This window comes from Dendrobates tinctorius, unplaced genomic scaffold (assembly GCF_039654945.1).
Source record: "Dendrobates tinctorius isolate UK_male_01 unplaced genomic scaffold, ASM3965494v1 ptg000034l, whole genome shotgun sequence".
Classification (NCBI taxonomy): domain Eukaryota; kingdom Metazoa; phylum Chordata; class Amphibia; order Anura; family Dendrobatidae; genus Dendrobates; species Dendrobates tinctorius.
Window position 1 is genome coordinate 23,217,199 of NW_027361702.1, and position 20,319 is coordinate 23,237,517.

Genomic DNA, 20,319 nt, shown 5'->3' on the forward strand with positions numbered 1-20,319 from the left:
TTCTGTTGCAGGACCATCAGTGTCCGTACAGCCTTGGAGACAGGGCTTCAGATCATGCGCTATAGCTGGGAATGAGCCTGAACTCTCTGCTCAATCTCCCAGCACTTCTCCTCACATCCACACACATTGCCCTCCTCAAACGAACTCCTTCTCTTCCCTCCTGGCCCCCAGAGAGTAGCTCCTCCCCCAGGTTTGGTTCAGAGCTCCCTCTGCTGACCTGGAATGGAAAACTGTGTTGTGTGTTGTGGTTAACTGCCAGAGAGATCCTTTATTGCTTCCAAGCATGACATCACACTCCCGACCCTAGGAAGAAGGCAATGCCATTGTGGCGACCATACTCCTGGGGGCGCCACACGTACACCTCGCTTCTTTGTGAAAGTTAGATATGAAAATGGCCGTGACGTAATGTATATTTTCTAATCTTAAGGTGACAATATAAAAATAGCACAAGAAAATACAAAAGCAAAAAAAGATGAAAGGCTTTTGAGCATCTTACCTTTGGTGCCCATTGGAGTCAGGCAGCCGTCCGGCACAGGAGGGAGCACCCTTGTGAAATAGCTAACATTGGCATAGGCTTCCCAGCTGATGTAGCCATATGCTGAATTATACGTCGGGGGACTTGGTATCAAGTTGGATCGAACTGAAAGAAAAAAAAAAAATATATATATATTAATTTATATTTTAAGAGCTTGTTACACATTTCCATTAAAAACCTTCCTACACGACTATGGCAAAATCATTTTTGCACAGGTGTCAAAAACAGAGGATGAGGGAGAAACCCAGGTGGGAAGGTGTAATTAGACAATTGGCCACGTCGTGAAGCACTGAGCAGTGGGATATTGTCAGCACAGAATGACTGTTCAAACCAAGTCCCTTTAATAGATTGTGTATTGCAATGTACACAGATGCTCGTGGTCTACAATGACGAGAGAGCCCTTACCTGTTAGAACAAGTCTCACAATCGTATCTCGGATAAAAGTGTTATTTATAATATTCCAAAACCATTTAAACCGGGTGAGGATGTAGTGGTAGAAGGACGGGCTTGGACGCACAAAATCTCGGATTCTTGTCAATAATTCAGCTGCAAAGCAAACAAAATGGTGTTACTGACACTAACATACAGGACAGATACATGTATAGCTGCACATTCAGCTGTGGGGCAGATACAATGGTGACAGATTGGGGTGATCACCCACACAGGAGTTGGGGCAAGCTGTAACAAGTGGAACAACTTCTAGCTCTGGTGAAGGCCCAAGTGTAAAGATGGGGTTTATAAACCTTACATCAAAACACTGCAATAACTAATAATTTAAAAAAAATTCCACTTTTAACCCCTTTACAACATCTGCCATAAATGCACATCTAAAGCGTGTGTATGGTATGGAGCCCTGTCCCTGGCAAGTGATGGACATGTGTTTCTGCCAGGACGTGCCTCTAATTGGAGAGCTGCCTACAATTTTTAACCTGTTAAATGTTGCTGTGAACCCACAGCGGCATATAACTTGTACATACATTGGGACACATCATTACATGCACCCATCGGTGCCCCCATGGGTCACTGTGGGTGGCCATGACAGCCAGGACCCTGCTAAAGTCTTCCATGCTTGTCATGATGGAGCTCCCCTAAAGTTCAGCCTGTGGCTGGGCTGCAAAGGAGATTTATTTTTGTGATATTTAAATAGATGCTGTGGCATTACTGTATAAAGAACAAGCTGTCAGACAATCGCAGACTATTATGAATAGTGATAAGCAACCCCCCCATCAAGAACACCCAGATTGTTTTGTTTGGGATTTTTTGGGTTGCTGTACTGGAGCCAGTAATTTTTAAAAACAAGTGTGTATATTATATGTACAGTTGTGGCCAAAAGTATTGACACCCCTGCAATTCTGTCAGATAATACTCAGTTTCTTCCTGAAAATGATTGCAAACACAAATTCTTTGGTATTATCTTCATTTAATTTGTCTTAAATGAAAAAACACAAAAAGAATTGTCCTAAAGCAAAATTGGATATAATTCCACACCAAACATAAAAAAAGAGGGTGGACAAAAGTATTGGCACTGTTCGAAAAATCATGTGATGCTTCTCTAATTTGTGTAATTAACAGCACCTGTAACTTACCTGTGGCACCTAACAGGTGTTGGCAATAACTAAATCACACTTGCAGCCAGTTGACATGGATTCAAGTTGACTCAACCTCTGTCCTGTGTCCTTGTGTGTACCACATTGAGCATGGAGAAAAGAAAGAAGACCAAAGAACTGTCTGAGGACTTGAGAAACCAAATTGTGAGGAAGCATGAGCAATCTCAAGGCTACAAGTCCATCTTCAAAGACCTGAATGTTCCTGTGTCTACCGTGCGCAGTGTCATCAAGAAGTTTAAAGCCGATGGCACTGTGGCTAACCTCCCTAGATGTGGATGGAAAAGAAAAATTGACAAGAGATTTCAACGCAAGATTGTGCGGATGTTGGATAAAGAACCTCGACTAACATCCAAACAAGTTCAAGCTGCCCTGCAGTCCGAGGGTACAACAGTGTCAACCCGTACTATCCGTCGGCATCTGAATGAAAAGGGACTGTATGGTAGGAGACCCAGGAAGACCCCACTTCTTACACCGAGACATAAAAAAGCCAGGCTGGAGTTTGCCAAAACTTACCTGAAAGCCTAAAACGTTTTGGAAGAATGTTCTCTGGTCAGATGAGACAAAAGTAGAGCTTTCTGGGCAAAGGCATCAACATAGAGTTTACAGGAGGAAAAAAAAAGGCATTAAATGAAAAGTACACGGTCCCTACAATCAAACATGGCGGAGGTTCCCTGATGTTTTGGGGTTGCTTTGCTGCCTCTGGCACTGGACTGCTTGACCGTGTGCATGGCTTATGTAGTCGAAAGACTACCAACAAATTTTGCAGCATAATGTAGGGCCCAGTGTGAGAAAGCTGGGTCTCCCTCAGAGGTCATGGGTCTTCCAGCAGGACAATGACCCAAAACACTTCAAAAAGCACTAGAAAATGGTTTGAGAGAAAGCACTGGAGACTTCTAAGGTGGCCAGCAATGAGTCCAGACCTGAATCCCATAGAACACCTGTGGAGAGATCTAAAAATGGCAGTTTGTAGAAGGCACCCTTCAAATATCAGGGACCTGGAGCAGTTTGCCAAAGAAGAATGGTCTAAAATTCCAGCAGAGCATTGTAAGAAACTCATTGATGGTTACCGGAAGTGGTTGGTCGCAGTTATTTTGGCTAAATGTTGTGCAAACAAGTATTAGGCTGAGGGTGCCAATACTTTTGTCTGGCCCATTTTTGGAGTTTTGTGTGAAATGATCAATGTTTTGCTTTTTGCTTCATTCTCTTTTGTGTTTTTTTCATTTAAGACAAATTAAATGAAGATAATACCAAAGAATTTGTGTTTGCAATCATTTTCAGGAAGAAACTGAGTATTATCTGACAGAATTGCAGGGGTGTGAATACTTTTGGCCACAACTGTATGGATCTATGAAACGACCCAGTGTGCGGTCTATAGAACACACACAATGTTGAATTTTTAAGATTTTTTCTCCAGAAATCATGCAGAGAACAGATGTTAATCTCCTATTGATCAATTCCATCTTAGGCTGCTGCCCCCCGAGCTGCCATCAGGGCATTACTGCTCTTACTGCTGTCTAGGGTCCAGTGAGAAGAAATACAAAGGGGGGCCTGGACCCAATCTAGGCCTCCTTGTCCACTTCTGCTCACCGGGCCCCAGGGGTGTAATAAAGTGCTGTGCGCCGTGACTTTCCTGAAGCTCCAGCCCCCTCTGCCTTTTCTGGACATCTGATAACAGCACGTATGTAATGACAAATTGGGTACGCGCGCCACTGGCAGTTGCACTTGCCTCACTAAGGATGCAGGGCATAGTCAGTGGGGCAAGAATGAAACTCTTTATAAAATTAAATGGGTGGGGGTGCAAAGGATGAAGTGACGGTGCCCCCCCAACCATCAACACAATAGAGGGGCCAATGGTGCACGATTAATACACAAGCATTGACCCTACTAATGAATAAAGGGCAAGGATATCAGTATCTCTTGCTGAGTAAGGAATCTAGACAAAAAAAAAATAAATAAAAAACCTAACACTCCCATAGACAAAAGTGACTTGACTGAGCGTTCCTGCAACTTGAGGATGTGGGGCAACAATGCACAGGGCGGAAGGAGCAGATAGCAAAAACACGCGTCAGGGAGACACTTGATTTGCCCTGTGACCATTTTGTCTCTCAGGGCTGCCATCAGGGCATTACTGCCCTGACTGGTGTATGGGGCCCGGTGGGCAGAGGGGGCCCGCATCGGGCCCCATCTCATCTGCTCACCGGGCCCCCACCGGCACACTAAACCGGGCCTTTAGCGGCGCTGTGGCAGCTGAACGCTATTGACATGCGGGCCCGTCGACCCGCACGTCAATAGTTAACAGCCGCCAGCCAATCAGAGGCTGGCAGCTGACGTCAGCCGCAGCGCGCCCGTCGCCAGCGAGTGCGCGCTTCAGCAGCGTGGAGGGAGCGCGAGCGTCACCGCTGGAGCGCGGCCAGGTAAGGAAGAACTTTTTTTTTTTTTTTTTAAATTGAAAGCGGCGATCCGGGGGGCCCGGGGCAGATTGCTGGACATGATGGGGGCAGAATGCAAGACATGATGGGGGGCAGAATGCAAGACATGATGGGGGGCAGAATGTGACAGTGAGACACAGGAGGGGGCAGAATGTGAGGCACTGGGGCAGAATGTGGCAGTAAGACACAGGAGGGGGCAGAATGTGGCAGTAAGACACAGGAAGGGTGCAGGATGGATACGATGGAGACAGATGGGGATATCATATGGGGCACAATGGATACTCATGAGGGCGGGATGTGAGAACATATGGCTGAAGCCAGGAATGAGACACACATGAGCCAGGATGGGGAATATTATTACCATAGGGGCTAGTTAAGGGATATTATTACTGCAGTGATGTCTATTTTCTGACTATACTTTTTAAATGGGGGGATGGTCCTGTTACTGTGTAGAGTGACACTGTCACCTTTTTTTCTTCACGTGATGTAATGTAGAAGTTGGGAAAAAAATAAGTAATGTGTTCTGCAAGCGGAGCTCTAGATAACTGTTATTTCCTGCTGAGACGAGTCCTGGCTGGAAGACATGATGGCAGTCTGTGCTGGGTGAAAGATGAAAAGCAAAGATGAAGGACTTCACCTAGATACATCACTGGTGAGTTAGTGTGTTACCTATACACTGACACTATATACAGAGGTCCTGTGTATAATGTCATTGATCACTGTATTACCTGTACATGGACACTGCATACCAAGTACAGATCTCCTGTGTATAATGGCACTTATGGTGATGGTATTGTGTTTTTTATTACTGATCAGCATTGTAGTATTCAGTCACTATATGGTGGTAATATGTGGTCTGGACATGGTGTTGTGGTATTTGTCCCTTGTATGTGCTTTTATTTGGTCACTTTGCGGTGGTAATATGTGGTCTGGTCATGGTGCGGTGGTATTTGTTCCTTGTATGTGATATTATTCGGTCACTATGGTAGTAATATGTGGTCTGGTCAGGGTGTGGCGGTATTTGTTCCTTGTATGTGGTATTATAGGTCGCTATGTGGTGGTAATATGTGGTCTGGACATGGTGCGATAGTATTTGTCCCTTGTATGTGATATTATTGGTCATTTTAAAAATTGAAAAATAAAAATATACTGTACCTAAGCTGTATTGCATATTTTAACAAATATTTAATAGGCTACAGTAGAGTAGGGCTCGGCCAAAAGAGTCTACAGTGTTGTGATGGCGGCTTAAAAAAATCTTTTGTCCAAAGCAAAAGCTGCCGGCTATATGTGTGATCTGGTGATGGGAACTGTTAATGTGCGATTGGTGAGAAGTGGAGTTTTTCCAAGAGAGCAGTGGGACTGTGGACAGCTTGAGGAGTGGAGGCGAGGCTGGGGTGGAGCCTGGGTGGAGTCTAAAGGGGGCCCCGAAAATTTTGCCAGTATGGGGCCCCGAAATTCCTAGTAGTGGCAGCCCTTTTGTCTCTACTCATGCATACAGGTAATATTTATTCTAATTAATCATGCTAGTTGCTTATGTACTGTTAATTTCACTATCTATTAAGTGACAGCAATTGATAGTAGTTTTTCTTGCTTTTATGTCAATACTTTAATATATGGGACTAGATAGTTCATCCCCAGCAACTGCCTCCACAAGGTTTTTGTCAGTTGATATTTTCCAGGATAGGAGTAGACTTTCTATGTTGAAAGCACATGTATTCTAGTATAATTAACAAAATGAGTCCGATTAGCATTATATTGTTAAATGTGAGGTCACTAGACCCTGATCGTACACTGTATATATTTCTCTGTTTACGCCATTTACCCATTTGGTAATTCATAGCACTACACAGTAGATTGATAGGGCAGATTGGTGTCCCCCTACTGGGCATTGTTAAATCATATAGTTTGTATTTTATTCTTTAAACTGCTTTGAATAAAGATCTATTTTACATTTTATGGTTCTCTTCATTTAGCCAAAAGTCATTAGTCCACTCGAGTGACTACATAGTATTAGATGACACTTTGCCAGAAGTTACTTCTATATCCCCTCCCCACATAACACTGTCACCCCTAGTGCACCAGACTTAAGTAGGAAAGTTAAACTCAAAACTAAGTCTTCAGATTCCTCAGGAAGACATGTGTTGGTTGCGGGGGTGAAACAAAATGTTATTGTGAGATCCGGCAGGGCCCCATTGTTATATCTGGAACGGAAGCGACGCTTTATGAACCCACATACTGGAGTTTGTTTAAATTCTGCGATATCCAAAAATTGCAGCATTTCTCAGCAGCTTCTGTTTTTACAGGAAACAAGTGTTAGCTATGATAAAGACATTTGCTTCATAACTTACGGATTGTGCAATTTCTTCCATAATATCCAGTCCGAGTGCAGTCACATTCATATTGGTCCAGGTCATACGTCACACACACGCCTCGGTGCTGGCATGGGAAGTAGCAGCATGGGTTCACTAAAATGTAGAAAGGATAGGACACAAATACAACTTGTCATAGGCTTAAAAATAAAAGGTTTATGGTGTCATGTCAGCAGAGTACAAGACAACTTTACCAGCCGTGCAAATATAAGGCTAATGTATTCTCCCCCCATGAAATACTTAGAAATGTATAGGTGCGTTGATACCTAAAGCATAGGCAAGGCCTCAAGGGATATTTGATTTTTCCAGAAGTTATCAGGCTTTGCCCTTACATGCCCCAAAAGGAAAAAAGCATCCAAGGGTCAAGTGCCGCTTTCCAGGAGGTTACACCAGTACCTGGGAGTTTCGAAAACTCTTCCTGGAGGTTTAATGGTGCGACTCCTAGAAGAACCAGTAATAGCTAGCAAGCATGTCTTAGGGTCAGATGATATTCCCATTGCACATGTAAATACCTGCACATGTTTATAGGTTCCCTACATCTTGCAGTGGGAAACCGGTGCTTCCATGGGCAAAAAGCAGGCAGTGGCTCTTTAACCTCTCCACATTGATAAATTTAACAGTTGGATACTGAGCAAACAAGCAGTCAGCTGAAGACCACCGAAGGCGTTTGGACATATTTAAGACAAGGACGCAAGGATCATCACAAATGTGAAGTTGGATACTTAATTTCTGACATGAGCTTGATATTTATGCAAGAAATGGCTTTGTAATACCTTATAGACATTAATAAAGCCAAAGACGTGAGCTGGAGTACAAGTCATGTAATGCAGAAGAGCATGTTTGCACTGTGGCCATTTAACAGACAATCAAAGACAGGTACAAACGTCGGCAGATAATCTGCAGTAAGTAAAAAGGTGCATATAAATAACAGGGGACTTGGAAAGCTTTTTTTTTTTTAAATCACAAACAAAAGGCGTAAAAGCCATCCCACCACGGCAAGGTGTACCCAATTGGGACAGTTGTAGCTTCTAGTATAAACACCCTCACCCTAGTCAGACATCCTAGTGTAGGTGGGGCAGAGCATGACTGTAGTGGGATGGCTTTTACACCTTTTTGATCAAAAATGGTTTTAAAGAACTCCCTGTTATTTATATGCACCAATACCATTTAGTTACATGAGGGTATATGCTCATTTTGTATAATAAAGAGCAACGTAACAAGAAAATAATGGTGTTTATATCAGACAAAAATACCCCACTCTTAACTAGTCCACTCCTAAAATGAGATTCACCTAGATACAATAGAAGTTCTACTAGACAGCACAAACCTGGGCACACGTGTTACAGTGGAACATACGGCAATGAAAATTGAGATAATGAGCAGAAATCCCATCTCCAGAAGTGTTGGAGTACCACCATTTCCCCAGTGTTGGCAGCAGATTATTGAGGATACTCTCCAAGTGTGTGACAACAGAACTTGTTTATTCAGGAACAATAATAGCTTAATAGATCAGGAATAAATTATTTGTGTGTCTATCTGTGCAGTATCTACAAATGGCTGCTTCTCTCATACACAGGAAATACAGTCACATGCTCTCCCTGTGTGAGCCTCTAGGAGTTTTTTTGTTCTAACTTTATGAACAGCATACAAATCTAGCAACTAAACACTCATACAGGAATGGAGTTGTTGCACCAAACATATTCCAACACCCAGAGACCTGGGACTTGCAGAGAAACCTTTCACATAGTAATATTAGCCACAGTAGAGATAGGTATACTGTAACTGTGGAGACACAAGGGGTCACTGGGTGCACTCGTCCGCTGACCCGAGACGGCATAGACCAAAGCTCATCCCACTGAACGATTGCTTTCCTTTCTCTGTGGGCAGAATAAAACTCAGTGTCTTGTGGCGCAATGTGTTACCTCACCCTGTCTCTAACATAGCACAGTCCCAGGAAAATACCGAAGATGGTGCAAATTCAGTCTCACTCTTCTGCTGACTCGCCAGGATTCGATCTGCTGCGACTTCCAGAGCCGCCTACCCCCACCTGTGACACCCTGCTTTTCGCAGGCACCCACAAATAGGAGGTAACAACAAGCTTAGGAAGACAACAGTCCATTGAACACATTGCCAGGTGACTGGAGGGTCACAACATGGCTTCCCCAAATGTATCCATGCATTCAGTGATTGTGATTGGAGAAGATCTGTATTCTTCCCACTAGGGCCATGGTCCTGAAGCTGGCATCCTGTAGAAATTCAAATATGTGTCCCACTTGATGGAGCCATAGGGTCCTCACAGCCATCCTGTAGAGTGTTCCTGGCTATGTTTTTGTAGAGAGCCAGTTTCCCCTCCCCCCTGCTTGAAGGATAGTCATCTTTTAAACCCATATCTGTGGTTCAGGTCATCATTCAAAAGGTCAGGGAGGTGGAGAGTGGGATTCGTTTAACTCATTATTTGAGTATTTAAATCAATCTGCATAGTTCATCCTTCTCTATGAAGTAGTTCAACAAGCTACATGGCCTGGTACAATGGGTAAATCAACATATGAGCAAAGAGGTAAACAGCAGCCAAATCAACAAATTCAATAGTCAACTTTAAGACTCATATGACAAGTGTATGGTTCTTGATTCACTGAAGAAAAACACATTCAATAGTCAACATTAAGACATTAGCCTACATGTTTCCTGGGCTACTGAAAATAGATATCTGGCAAAATTAAGATTAAATGCTGTGCAGTCACACTACCCATAATGAGCTTACTCTGACCATATTGTACCAGTCTACACAGTGAAACAGGAATGGGAGCCGCATAAAAACCAGTAAGTTACAACCTATTGTGCTTTCTGTACTAGTTTTCAACTGGAGTAGTTTCTCAACTGGTTAAAAACTACGGGGGGGGGGGGGTGGGGGAATACTGCTTAGGCATTGAGTAGAAATACAAGGATTATAAGGTTGTTTTTTTTGTTGCCATTTTTTGTATCCTATATGAAAGGCTAAATTTTAACGACTTACCTTTGGTGCTGAGAACATCTCCCCTTTTGAACTATTGAGTTCTACAAATCGGCAGTGTTTCACTCATAGTGTGAAAAAGCTCAATGCCCAGGGAGAAGTGTGGATTATGTACTGAAAGAGGATCAGGCCCACAGTACTTACAAGATGCATATGTCTGCGGATGCATTGTTATTGTAGGAACACCTGCAAAACACAAGCCGCGGAGACACCATCACATGTTTCTCAACGCAAGCAATGACTAGCCAGGTCTTTCCCCGGGAAGGAACAACCACGGGAAGGGCATTCTCCAATGAAGGAAACCACCTATGCCAAAACATGATATCCATCCACAGACAGCTGTTTCGGGGTATTGCCCCTCATCAGTGTCACAGTCTTCTACTAGACATTGCCCCTACTGGTCAGTTTTTACATATTTCCCATAAGGGATGGGGGCATTGCTCTAGAATCACTAGATCATTGAGAAACATGTGATGATGTCTCTGCAGTGTTGGATGTTGATCTCCATGAGTTCATTCATCCTCATTTTCACAGTCTTCTACTAGACATTGCTCCTACTGGCTAGTTTCCTACTCCACACTGATGAGGGACAATACCCCGAAACAGCTGTCTGTGGATGGATACCATGTTTTGGCATAGGTGGTTTCCTTCATTGGAGACTGCCCTTCCCGTGGTTGTTCCTTCCCGGAGAAAGAACTGGCTAGTCACTGCTTGCGTTGAGAAACATGTGATGGTGTCTCCGCGGCTTGTGTTTTGCATGTTTTTACATATTTCCCATAAGGGATGGGGGAATTGCTCTAGAATCACTGCGTTGAGAAACATGTGATGGTGTTTCCGCAGTGTTGGATGTTGATCTCCATGAGTTCATTCATCCTCACTTTTCACATTGTAGGAACACCGACATCACGTGCAACATCGTAATTCATCGCAGACAGTAATTTGACACTTCAGAAATGTGGATTGTGAGAAGCATTTGTCATAGTGGTAACATTTCCTCTTCCAACAGCTGTTGGAGCAGCTGGAAAGTGAAAAACGGCCTAATTGTACAATTCAGACCTAATCCATTGTAGAGCATTGTGTGTATAAAGTTCCCAGAACACTAAATCTATTCTCTGCAGGACTGCACCGAATCATTAGTGATCCATACCACACCTGGGACGTTGATATTACATTTCAATTATTCACCTTAATAAAAATAAATAAAAACTGTAAAGTTATTTTTTCCAAAATCCACAATATGGACATGAACCCATCTGCAGGACTAGTATGGGGACCACAGTGTGTTGGGGTGGTCTACTCTTCTAGCAGAAGAGGAAGGGAGTAGGTATCAGTTTAAAGAAGGGGGGCAGAAGTTTAGGACAGTGATGAGAGCCAGTGTGCCGAAAAAAAAAAAAAAAAGTTTATCCTGTATAAATGAGAATCATTGGGGAATGGTCAGGAAAGACACGGTCAGAAGAGATTTCAAAGCAGAAACCAGATGTAGTTGTGTTCTCATAAGAGCTTTGTAATTTCCAGTACAAGAAAAGAATGTTTGTTAGTGACAGTGTCCCCCAGAACTGTAACAGGGAGAAGTCAGATGGATGAAGGTCATCCAACAACTATGGAAGCTGGATGGGCAGTCCTAGACAGGGAGTAACACAATGCATGTAATCAAGTCACTGCATAGACCTAATCTACCCAAAGCATACTGCTCTGCCCTACTGAGGGCAGAGTAAAGTACTGCAGTGCACAGGACCTCTCTGACCTTTCCCAGTGCCTGCACACTGCAGTACTCTGCCCTCAACAGGGCAGAGCAGTATGCCTGCGCCGGAGCCGCGACGGGAAGCAAAGAAGAGGAAGTCATGGCATGAAGATGGGAGGCGCCGGACCACGACACCCATCGGACCCGGACCGCCCCAGTGAGTATAATATAATTCGTTTTTCTTATCTTTCAGGTTACATCGGGGACTTATCTACAGCATTTCAGAATGATGTAAATAAGCCCCTGACGGCTGTGGCCGCAGCTTATATATAAAAAAAATAGGTGACAGATTCCCTTTAAAGAATAGGAGCTTAGCCATTTGGAGTCTATAGAACAGAAGTTTGGTGTCAAGCAGCAGGATTGCAGCAGTTCATAGCTGGAGAAAGGAAGCGGTCCAGGAAAGTACAGGGTGCAGATTGTTCAACATGTGGCAGATAGTTGCTTGGGCTGATGCTGGAGCGCCCGCCAGGCCCAGGGAGTACTCAGTACCTGGCCGGTTCTTAAGGGGATGTGTCACGGCAGCAGTGATCCGGTCCGTGGCCCTGGGCATCCAAAGAAAATAACATTTATGAAAGATAGTTTGCGAATTGTGACGCCACCTGTGGTATTCGGCAATTAGATGTTAGCCGACGCTGCTTGAAGAGACTGTTGGGACTGATGATGATGCAGCAGAGTTGGTACAGCTCACCACAGGTAGAGCTAAGCCCCAGGGCAGTAATAGTGTAAAATGATCGTGATGATGGTTGTAGTGCAGGGCTGAAGTGACGCAACTAATAAACAGGACACAGCGGGGTACAGTCTTCACACTTTTACTCACAGTTTGAGGTGTAGACCAAGGCACTGAGTACAGATGGTAATGGAGATCCAGCCAGTCTGGAAGCAACTTAGGATCCACTAAGCCAGATGGGTTGGAGGCCTCCTTTCTGCGCTGTCCTATGAGGTCCTTGCTGCCTAAAGCTATGCTTGGTCCTCTGACCCTTATTGTCCTGTGGTACTTGCCCGTATGGCAAGCAGCTTGAGCCTATTGTAGGTGTCGCTCCTCTATTGTGGCTCTGGGCTCTGATCTGCTGCTGTGCCTTCAGGCGTATGATGTGGCCAGGAGGCATGCAGTCTATTGCCCTCTGAATTTGGCTACTGAGACCGTAGTTCTCTGCAGCAATGGATTCCGGTGTCCAGTTCTCGCACCGAGCTCTGAGATGAGCATGGTCACAGCTCCTCTTCCCAAGCTTCCCTATCCTTTTATCTTCCTCTCTGACTCAGAATGCACTCCAGTCTCGGGACAAGCTCCTCACTCGTCCAGTTCCCCAGCACTGACTGACAAACTAACTTCCTCCTCCTGACCAGAGAGAGCAGCTCCAATTTAGTTGGGTTCAGAGCTCCCCCTGCTGGCCTGGAGAAGGAACTGTGTTGCATGCTTTGTATATATTGTATATGGAGCGCCCCCTGTGGGTTTACTCGGTACCGGGCCGGTGTCTTAAAAGGAATGGGTCACGGCAGCAGTAACCCGGTCTGTGGCCCTGGGCGCCATTGTGGCAACTGGACTTCTGGGGTGCCACAATGAACTCAGGACCAGGGCGAAACAGGCTAGAGAATCCCCAAGCAGAGGAAGTCTGAATAGGGAGAACGATACGGTACCGCCTAAGGTGCCATTACCCTGTAATGTACTCAAGGATGTGGAACTGAGTACAGGGAAAGAACAGAATGAGAATTGCATGGAGCTTGCTGTTGATGTTGTAACTGACTAGAATGTGCTGCCAAGTTGTTCAAATAAAGTTTCACTTGTTGCATTTGAACCAGACGGTCTCAATTCTCACAAAACCAATTGCAGGAAGGCTTCAGCACCACAGTGGTATCTCTGATGGCGCAGTGAGAGAAGACAGGTATGCTGGTGAGAGAATGCTGTTTTCAAGTAAGAGGAGGCCAGGGCACAGAAGCGCAAGAGTGCTCGACCATGACTACGGTCCTGGACCTCCCTTACAAGTGCACCACTCAGGAGGAGACAATGGCTTCACCATCACACCAGTCTCCTGCAGCAGCTTATCCCCAGGGTTAGTAACAGGGACAGAGCCGACCCACTGTCTGCGCATCAGAACACACTCATTTGGAGGACAGATCTTAAACTGGCTGGGGAAGAGCAGCAATTTGGAAGCCACTTAAATGCATATTTTTCCCCCATACATAAGAAACAGAAAAAACAAAAACAAACAAAAACATACAACTTAAATATTCCAGGGGGTGACAATTCCCATTAAGTCATTAATATGGACGTACAGGTAATAGGACCATTTGAACAATTCTACCTGTATGCCTCATAGATGCAGTCTTGTTGAGAAATCATCTTTTAATCCTTTGTTAATCAGTTCTTCTAGGCTCCGGGGCGTGTGGTGCCTTGAAGGAAACTCTGCCTCCGGTGTCCATTTGTGTACCACCTCCCACCCATTAGCATTGGTGCCCTGTGACATGTACTGGTGGCCCTGGGAATCCCACGATTATTCTTAACTTTTGCCCCTTTCTAAGGGGCATTGGCCTAGTTCTTCTGCGCAGCCACCAGCGAGTCACTGCTATCGTGGTGCTCAACCATCATAGTCTGAGCTGTGCCAAGTGGCTTCTTAAGATCCTGAACTTCCATACAGCATTTTGCCATACAACACTCCATGTAAGTATTCTTATACTCCACACCAAGACATGGCTAATCTAGTAACTTTCTATGAACCTTCGAGACGAACTTTAAGAAAAGCCCTAGCAAGCGGTATGTATACGGATGTCATCTGTACCTGAAGTCAATGACGCCATTCCTTGCACAGTGGAGAAACATCTGCAGGGAGTTTGTCTCACGTTCACTTTAATTAACCCAAGCAAGTTAAGCCATTAGCAGCAATTAAGAAGATCGTTGACCAGTGACCCATTGTTAAAACATTTGAAAATCCCCAAATCTTGCACTTTTCTCTGACCTCAGATAAGTCCTACAATTCCTGATCACAGGTAGGATTACAGCGAGTGACATCTACACTAAAGTTGGAGGCAAAAGCCAAAAGGACAGACAATAAGAGATGCCACAATTCAAGAAACTATTCTATGCATGCAACAAGCAACTTCCAAACCACCACACATTAGATGTTCTCCCACCCACTAAAACAGGTAGAATCAATGGGGAAGAGTTGATAGACCTAGTAAAGAACGGCTAAATGACAGATGGAAAACTAAAAGTACAGCATAGGTTCTTCAGGTTGTATCCTTCTTAAATGGATCTCCATAGCCGTTAACGACAGGCCGATCCTTACAGCTTATACTAGGACATGTGCAGAGTCAAGGATCACAGATGGAGCAGTTTTTAATTTTTGTATGCAGGCCTCAAGTGATAGTCTCAGGGCCGAAACTTGTATTTTTCTATTTTAAATTAGGCAAAAAAAAAAAAAAAAAATAGCGAACAGCTGAGAATTTTCTGAAAACTGGCAAATTCACCAAAACCACTCCTTTATCAAGACCAGATTGCTTTGGCAGCGTCTGTCCCATTAGTTCTTCTCACTGGTCATTAACAGGACCACCCCTCTAGAAAGGTTTCTTGAGATCCAGTTACATATTTAATTGCTCCAATCCACCAGCTAGATCAGAGAAGGCAGGTGGACATTGGAGCGTTCATGTGTAGCCGGAAAGCCTTAATAGCTGGACGAGATTGGTAAGTGATTCACTCCTTTTATCGTTTATAGTGACTCACATTTAACCTGCACAGAACAAAATAGATTTCTGCCATGTTCCTGGAATTCACATTTCACTAAAGAGCACGGCAGACGGCAGCAGGAAATGAATGTGAGGTCAGAAACACGCCATCGCTAGAGTTACCCACTCATGAGAATTTCCACTGCCAGCAAGTTACTCAATGAGCTCTCGATTAGCTTGAAGTGTCTTGAAAGAGAATACTGCACAACTCGAGAGACGCAAAGCACTCAACAGAACCGCAATGCCATATTAACCCTTTAAGAAAAAGGTTATTAAATGGCAGTCTGCATTAACATTCTGGCAGCACTATAGGTACTGAAACTCTCCCCTGCATGCATTGGTCAAGTCAGTGTCCAATCCTATGTGCCACGCATCTGATTACGCTCAACTCTTGCTCTCACAGTTTTACAGACAGGAGAGGAGAAGCAGAAAGTCAAAGGTCAAAGACCCTCCTCCACTTCTTGACAGCCATTAGCTCTGCCTCAGGCATTGCATTGGCCATCACATGAGATTAATGAGGCTCATGCGTTTTGTGATAGGGAAGCTGAGCAAACCACTGCCGGATGCATTTGGCGGGAGCTTTCCTCCATAGAGAAGAATTAGATATTGATGTACAATATGGTTCTGACCAATTAAAGGTCCATGCTATCCATAGCACTATATATCAGTTTTGGTAAAGACATTTTGGTGAATACATTGGGCCAGGTTCATCAAGACCAAGGCAAGTGTAGAGGAGGTCGTGCTGAAGTGGTTCATAAGTGGTGCAGGCCTCTCCATGAATCTGGAGCGTTTGACAAGTGGCATGTGCTGCACAAGATTTCTGACATATTGTACACCACAGCTTGTCCCACTTATTTTGGCAAAACTTGGATAAACCGGTGTAAAATACGCCAAGTCACCAACTTTAGCGGCACCTCAGATTTGCGCCTAAATATTACAACTTTTCAAAAGCCTTTATGCCAGAGTACTGGTGCAAAATCCTTGGTAAATGATGACATAGAACTTAGCACTGGAAAATTCACCCTCAATATTGGTTGGCCACAACTTTAGTGCCGATTTATTCTACGGATAGGCTATCAATACCAGATCGGTGGGAGTGCGACAATTGGCACACCCGCTGACCAGCTATTACTAGAGTCGGCCAGAAGTGCTCAGATGCAGTTATCCTCAAGAACATGGAGGAGTTTGACAGACTTTCATTGCTGTCCTATAACAGTGCCAAAAAAATTCTGTATGTTAAGGGGAATTTAGGTGCAGGCAAAAAAAAAAAAAAGAAAAAAAAAAAAATTATAAGATGTACACAAGGGCAGACATATCATTGGTGCAACATTTTGGCTACTTTACCTTTGGAGAAATTGTACAAACTCTTAAAATTTAGTGGAAAGAAAACAGACTTCATTTTATATAAATAAGATTATTCCCTTTCCTGGATGAACAATTAAGGCAAATTATTTTTTTGCTATGTGCTTAGAATTTCTGAAAACTGGGATTCCTGCCCAGTATAGCATTATATAGCTGACTTACTGTGGTGATCTTTAACAAATGAGATTTGGCATTTTCATTTCAAAATGGAAAAGGTTCGTAATCCTGCGATCAGAGGAAACACAAGCCCCAGTCTGGATGACTAATATGAATAATTCAGTTTATTAATTTCACAACAGTTTAGGAAATACAGGGATAAACATGGAGTACAGGAGCTAGCTAGTGGAAAACTTTCCAAAAATTAAAGTGGGTTATTGAGAAAATGTGCCATTTGGCAAGACTGAAGAGACTGCAAAGTTATGGCGACTGGAAGGTAGACTAACAGTATATAGCAATAATTACTACCCTTTAACCATGAACTAAACATATGGTGGGTAATAAAACAGGCAAGTATACAAAATAATCAGGTATTTTAAGACCATTTTGGAGTAGCCACCAGATCGGCCTTTGTAAAATAATTGCAGAAGCCAACAGGATAGGAGACATGGTTTGCAAATCGTAAACCATTGCATATCAGGGGGATTTACGTGTATGGGTGATCCCCACGTTTCCGGTAGATGATGCTGAATTTGTCATGCGGTGGGAGGGGGCGTGTGCTGTATGTTCTAATGTCCTCATGCAGCTTCTAGTTGGTCATAATAGTAAATTGATTTCTGAACTGGATAAATCCATTGATGAAGCTCAAAAAATTTTGAAGGCTAACTGTCCTTCTGATAAGAATGCTGAATTTAAAATCACGGAATGACAAGAATTTGGATATGTGTGTCAAAAGAATTCATGAGACTCAATCTATTAAGATGCAGAGGGATACTAAGGATTTTGCAACAAAAAAAAGAAAAATATATCATTGGAGAAAATCTCATGTACAGACCCATCGTCCATCACGTATCCCCTCGGAGAGTTCACTCTCTTCCGTGAGTGACTGAGTGGTCTACATCCTCCATGATGACTCGGTCTGGATCTCATTTGAAGAGTATGAGAAATGTCAACTTTCATCCCTATAAACGGATGCAGTTTAAAACAATCTGAACATAAAGGAACCAATAATAAGGTAATTAATTTCAGTGGTCATAAACTTACAGATACTGATCTGTCCTTGTTTGGTAAACTGTTGACCTTTTCCCCTAAAGCTAAGTTTGACACTTTTACTGCCATTAAAGATTTGCATGATCCTTACATTGTCAAAAAACATTTTTTTGACCCTCAATTGCATACTTTATTTCCAACAGAGGAGGAACAACTAGCCCTTCAAGATTTGGAGGACTTGTCTTCTGAGCAAAATGAAGGAGGTAAGATTCCCTCCTCTATTAGGCCGGGGTCACACTGCCTTTAGGCAGTCCGTTAGACGGACTGCATTACACCGTGGCATAACGAGGTGTAACGCAGTCAGTTAGCGCTGCCATTGCCCTCCTATGTCGGGTGCATCGCGACGCATGCCGTAAAGTGGCACGGGTTCACGATGTGCCGTCAATCAGTGACGGAGCCTCGGATGCGGGCTGCAGCGTCCGAGGCGCCGTCACCGCTAGCACTGACTGACTGTTAACATTTAACCCCTTGTCATCCTTTGTTGCTGAGCTATACAAGATTTTGAAAACTGCCGTTGATTTGAAATAATCTTAAGAACTGGCTTTGGCACTTCAGGTTCAGGAACCGTCGATTTCTACCATGTATTTGTTGCCCAAGATACATAAAATTCTTGAGGCTCCTCCGGGGTGCCCAATCATCTCAGGGAACTTCTTGGAAAATATTAAATTGTTGGATTGATTCAAAATTGCAGCCATTAGTTGAGGGTCTTCCTTTCTTTCTGTTGGATAATGGTGAGTTCTTGAAGAGGGTGGACGGTCTTCATGTGGGTCAGGACATGTTGCTTGTAAAAGGAGATGTGGAATCATATACTAATATTAGACACACTGATGGTCTGGCAGCTGCCAGTTACTTTTTCGGCATGTCCAATTTACCCAAGGGGATCGTCCGCCTTATTCTCAAGCTCCTCGAGTTCTCTTTGACGCACAATTTCTTTACTTTTAAGGGGTCCTTCTACCTGCAGCTCCAGGGTACAGCTATGGGGGCTTCCTTTGCCCCCGCCTATGCCAACCTGTTCCTGGGGCTGTGGGAGAGGGACCTCTGCCTGCCAGATTGGATGTAGTCGGTGGACTGTGTCCTCCTTTGGGCGCGGTACATCGACGACATCTTCATGATCTGGCAGAGTTTAGCCGTAATGCTGCATGAGTTCATGACTAGTCTTAATGTGAATGATAAGAATATTCATATTACATACAACTTTAGTATGGATAAAAGACTTTTTGGATGTCTCGGTTCTGAGAGAACTGATGGTCATCTGCAGACTACTATATTCAGAAAAGAGACATCAACAAATATGCTCCTACATGTCTCCTCTGTCCACCCCAGGCCAATGATCAACGCTATACCAACTGGCCAGTTTCTCCACTTGTGCAGAATTTGTTCCAACGATCATGATTTCGAGACTCAGGCAGGTGATTTGTGGAGAAGGTTCCGTGAAAGAGGTTATAGTAGACAGGTTATCAAGAGGGCTTATCATAGAGCTAAGTACTCTACAAGTAAGTCTTTATTGTACAAACAGGAGAATTCTAGGTCTGGCAATCAGGTCTGATTTATTACTAATTACTATACTTAAATTGCGAGAATAAACAATGTCTCCAGAGAGCTTGGCCCATACTTCAAACTGATCCAATTATCAATCAATTCCTTCTTCAGAAACCTAGCGTCACATTAGACGTTCCAAAAATTTGCGTGATCTCCTTGTTAGGCGTCACTATGAAGGTGAACCTAGATTGAGGTTTGATGGCATTGCTCCTGAGTGTGGTTGCGCTCCTTGTGGCCGGTGCGTTGCGTGTCCCAACATAGATCGGGTTAAAACATTTTTAAGTTCTTCAGGCAGACATTAGGAGTCATATAACATGTACTTCTAAGTGTCAATTATTTTGCAGTATGCCCATGTAACCTGATCTACACATCAACTCAAGGTATGTGTTCGGGAGCACATTTTGGGTATTGAAGCAGTGGCCAGTCGGGAGGACGTTTCCACACTTAGGACTTCGCCTCGACACTTTAAAACATATCACAATTGTGATGGTTCTTTGTTGAGGGTTAGGGAAACTTATGTGTTAAATCAGGGTATTCACGGGGGGGGGGGGTGGGGGGGAACAACCAGAAGTTGGCCCAACATGAAACCCGATGGATTTGGTTACTTGACACTTTTCATCCTAAGGGTTTGAATGAGAATATTAGTTTTGCCCTTTTTATATAACTGCTGATTCCACATGTATATTTTTAGTTTTTATTCACTACTTTTGTCATTTTATTCAGTCCGCCACTTTCTGTGGGATATACACATTTTCTGCTGTTCTTCCATCAAGACATGAATCAACTCATGATGATGAATTGAAG

General features: G+C 43.7%; 1 protein-coding gene across 2 annotated transcripts in view; it reads right to left on the reverse strand.

The window, feature by feature from the left end:
* Positions 1 to 20,319, reverse strand: part of PTGS1 (prostaglandin-endoperoxide synthase 1) — a 112,118-nt gene that overhangs the window by 44,179 nt on the left and 47,620 nt on the right. For both annotated transcript variants that reach the window (XM_073573143.1, XM_073573142.1), the window contains 3 exons: positions 6,920 to 7,036; positions 941 to 1,081; positions 497 to 640 (listed from right to left, as the gene is read on the reverse strand). In XM_073573143.1, the coding sequence (XP_073429244.1) occupies positions 497 to 640; positions 941 to 1,081; positions 6,920 to 7,036 (402 nt within the window). The remainder of the gene's footprint in view (positions 1 to 496; positions 641 to 940; positions 1,082 to 6,919; positions 7,037 to 20,319) is intronic.